This window comes from Austrofundulus limnaeus, unplaced genomic scaffold, assembly GCF_001266775.1.
Source record: "Austrofundulus limnaeus strain Quisiro unplaced genomic scaffold, Austrofundulus_limnaeus-1.0 Scaffold8, whole genome shotgun sequence".
Classification (NCBI taxonomy): Eukaryota; Metazoa; Chordata; class Actinopteri; order Cyprinodontiformes; family Rivulidae; genus Austrofundulus; species Austrofundulus limnaeus.
This window is the reverse complement of record NW_013952410.1, coordinates 5,459,497-5,461,942: the sequence shown is the minus strand read 5'-3', so window position 1 is coordinate 5,461,942 and position 2,446 is coordinate 5,459,497. Positions and strand designations below refer to the sequence as shown.

At 36.6% G+C, this 2,446-nt stretch overlaps 1 protein-coding gene across 1 annotated transcript in view; it reads left to right on the top strand.

Moving 5' to 3' along the window:
- Nucleotides 1–2,446, top strand: part of LOC106512346 (Scm polycomb group protein like 2) — a gene marked incomplete in the record, with an annotated part of 21,616 nt that overhangs the window by 3,030 nt on the left and 16,140 nt on the right. The window contains 1 exon segment of the mRNA XM_014000986.1: nt 589–659. Coding sequence (XP_013856440.1) covers nt 589–659 — 71 coding nt within the window.

The window sequence follows — 2,446 nt, the reverse complement described above, 5'->3', positions numbered from 1 at the left end:
AATAAGTAAAAATAAGTATTTATATTTGTGTACAAGCTGTTTAGATTGTCAAAAAGCCTGTGTTTTTAGGGTTATTAACGACGTTCGTGTACTCAGACCAGTAATATTTGGGGTCACAAGTTTTTGCCATGGATATTTTGTGGGTCAGAAGATAAAAAGTTTGGGAACCTCTAGTTTAGACGACCAGATGTATGTTTAACAGTTTTCAGTGAGATAAGCTGATGTGGCAAAGGTTTCCTTCACTGTAAGTTTAATGATGTGATTATTCCTATGAAATGGGTTGGAATTAATAAGGAATTCAATCTTTTTTTTATGCTGATCAGGACCACAGTTATTAAAACTAAGTAAAGCAGCACTGACTTTGGTGGATGACCTGCACTTAAAATCAAAAAGGAATTAAGCTGTCTCATTAAGATCAACTCTTTGAGTGGACAAGTTGCTAAACTTGACTAACCTAAAATTTATAWAACCTAACTTAGGGCAAGAAATGATATTGAACCATTCTTCTAACTATTAWAGAGGTAAATAAAGAGATATTTTTCGTTTTTTGTCATTATCACAGCCAGTATTTTGTCTGTTTTTACTTAGATGCTTTCAGTTGGGATGAATACCTTAAAGAAACATCATCGACACCAGCTCCCGCAAGTTGTTTTCGACAGGTAAGATTTACCAGAATTCTCATTTGTTTCGCCAAAACACAGACATAATCTTATCTGAAAGGGGGAATCATGTTAATTATGGTGTACTACAAAATAAGGTCTACATTGATGTTTTGGCTGCTTCATGTTTGTGCTGACAGGAGTGTGAATTGCACTCTACTTTCTTCTGTTTGATTTGAACAACTTTTAATATGCTTTACATAGAGGTTTGTCTGTTTTTTTTAAAACTGAACAAGAAGATTGCTGTTCAGTTATAACTCTTTAAATAACTTTGTAGTGTACAGTAGTAGTTTTTWAAATTAAAAGGCAACCTAGAATTAAAAGCAAATCTAGAAATAAACGGCATACAGCAGATTTAGACTGTCCTTACTTCAAAAGTGCATTCAGTTTATTCAGGATTTTAGGTTCAGTTTTGTACAAAGCTGCTGTATACAAACAGCATGTATGATGCTGTTATCTCAGCAGACTGTGGTTTGGAAGTAATACAYTGTTTTATTATTGTTTGGTGGCTTTTGCTGTCTTATGTGGTTTTGATGAGGAAGTGTGTACTGACAGTCGTAGTGGGGCTTTTAGAAACACTCCTGTGCTGTGGGTTACCAGTGAGGGAATGGAACTGATWAAGGTAGTAGCTCACTGGGCTGCAACTGTTGGAAACTAATCATAGACTCAAAATTGTGACAGTGGGCAAGTGTTTTTACTAAAGGTCTCCTCAGACTCCAATCAAAGCCGACCAGTCGACGTGTGGTCATGTGGTTGTTCAGCGTTTGTTTTTKSMMMMMRGTTTCATAGTTTCTGAGACACGCTCTGCTGAGCTCCTAAGAAACCCCTCCTGCTGCAGTACACGTGACGTCACTGCACGGAGGTCCTTCCCTCTGGACTATACTCTTTAAAAAAAAAGCCTCTGATACGTCGTTATTTGTCCACAGATCTGTCCTGGTAAAAGCTCAACACTTTTCTGCAGATGGATTCCTCCGTTCAAGTTTGACTATCTTTATAAATGTTTGCTTCTGGGTTCAACAGGTGGCTTCTGCAGTTTTTTTTTTTTTTTTTTAGAAACGAGTAGTTGAAGCAAAATGCAGCATTTAAGCGTTCAGCATAAACAAACACAGCCAAGAACTCCTGACCGATCACAGTGTGTTCTCATGCAGTGCAGGTGAAACGTTCTCCCAGCTGGTTTTGACAAGCAGGGGTGGCAGATTTGAAGATGTAAATAGACACGATTTTTGTCATGAAATTGTGACAGTGAGAGCAGTTTAGATGGAGCATGCAGAGGCCTTAAGGTCCTGTTTAAATGAGAACAATCTCTGGCAACAACCTTTAGAGTCTAACAAATGACTGCAAGATTTTGAGTGGTAGTTAAGCGTTCAGTGCGCACCTTTTGATGTGTGAAATGTTGCTGTTTAATTTTTTACTGGGTAGAATGAAAATGGTTACTATTTATCATGTTTTATTTAAAACAAATGTCTAAAACTACATTTGAGGTATACTTGCACTGTTTTGCACAACAAGAAAGAAGTAATACTTGATTTTTTTATTTTCCTTAAAAACTCAGTGGAACTAGTACCGGGTTGTTGAATTTTCTTGATTGAGATTATTTTGTGATACAACAGTTTTTAAAGTATAGTAAATGCTGTCAAAATGACACCCTGTGTTTTTTTATTTTATTTTAAGTTTTATACCAAAAACATATGATATACACTCACCGGCCACTTTATTAGGTACACCTGTCCAACTGCTCGTTAACACTTAATTTCTAATCAGCCAATCACATGGCGGCAACTCAGTGC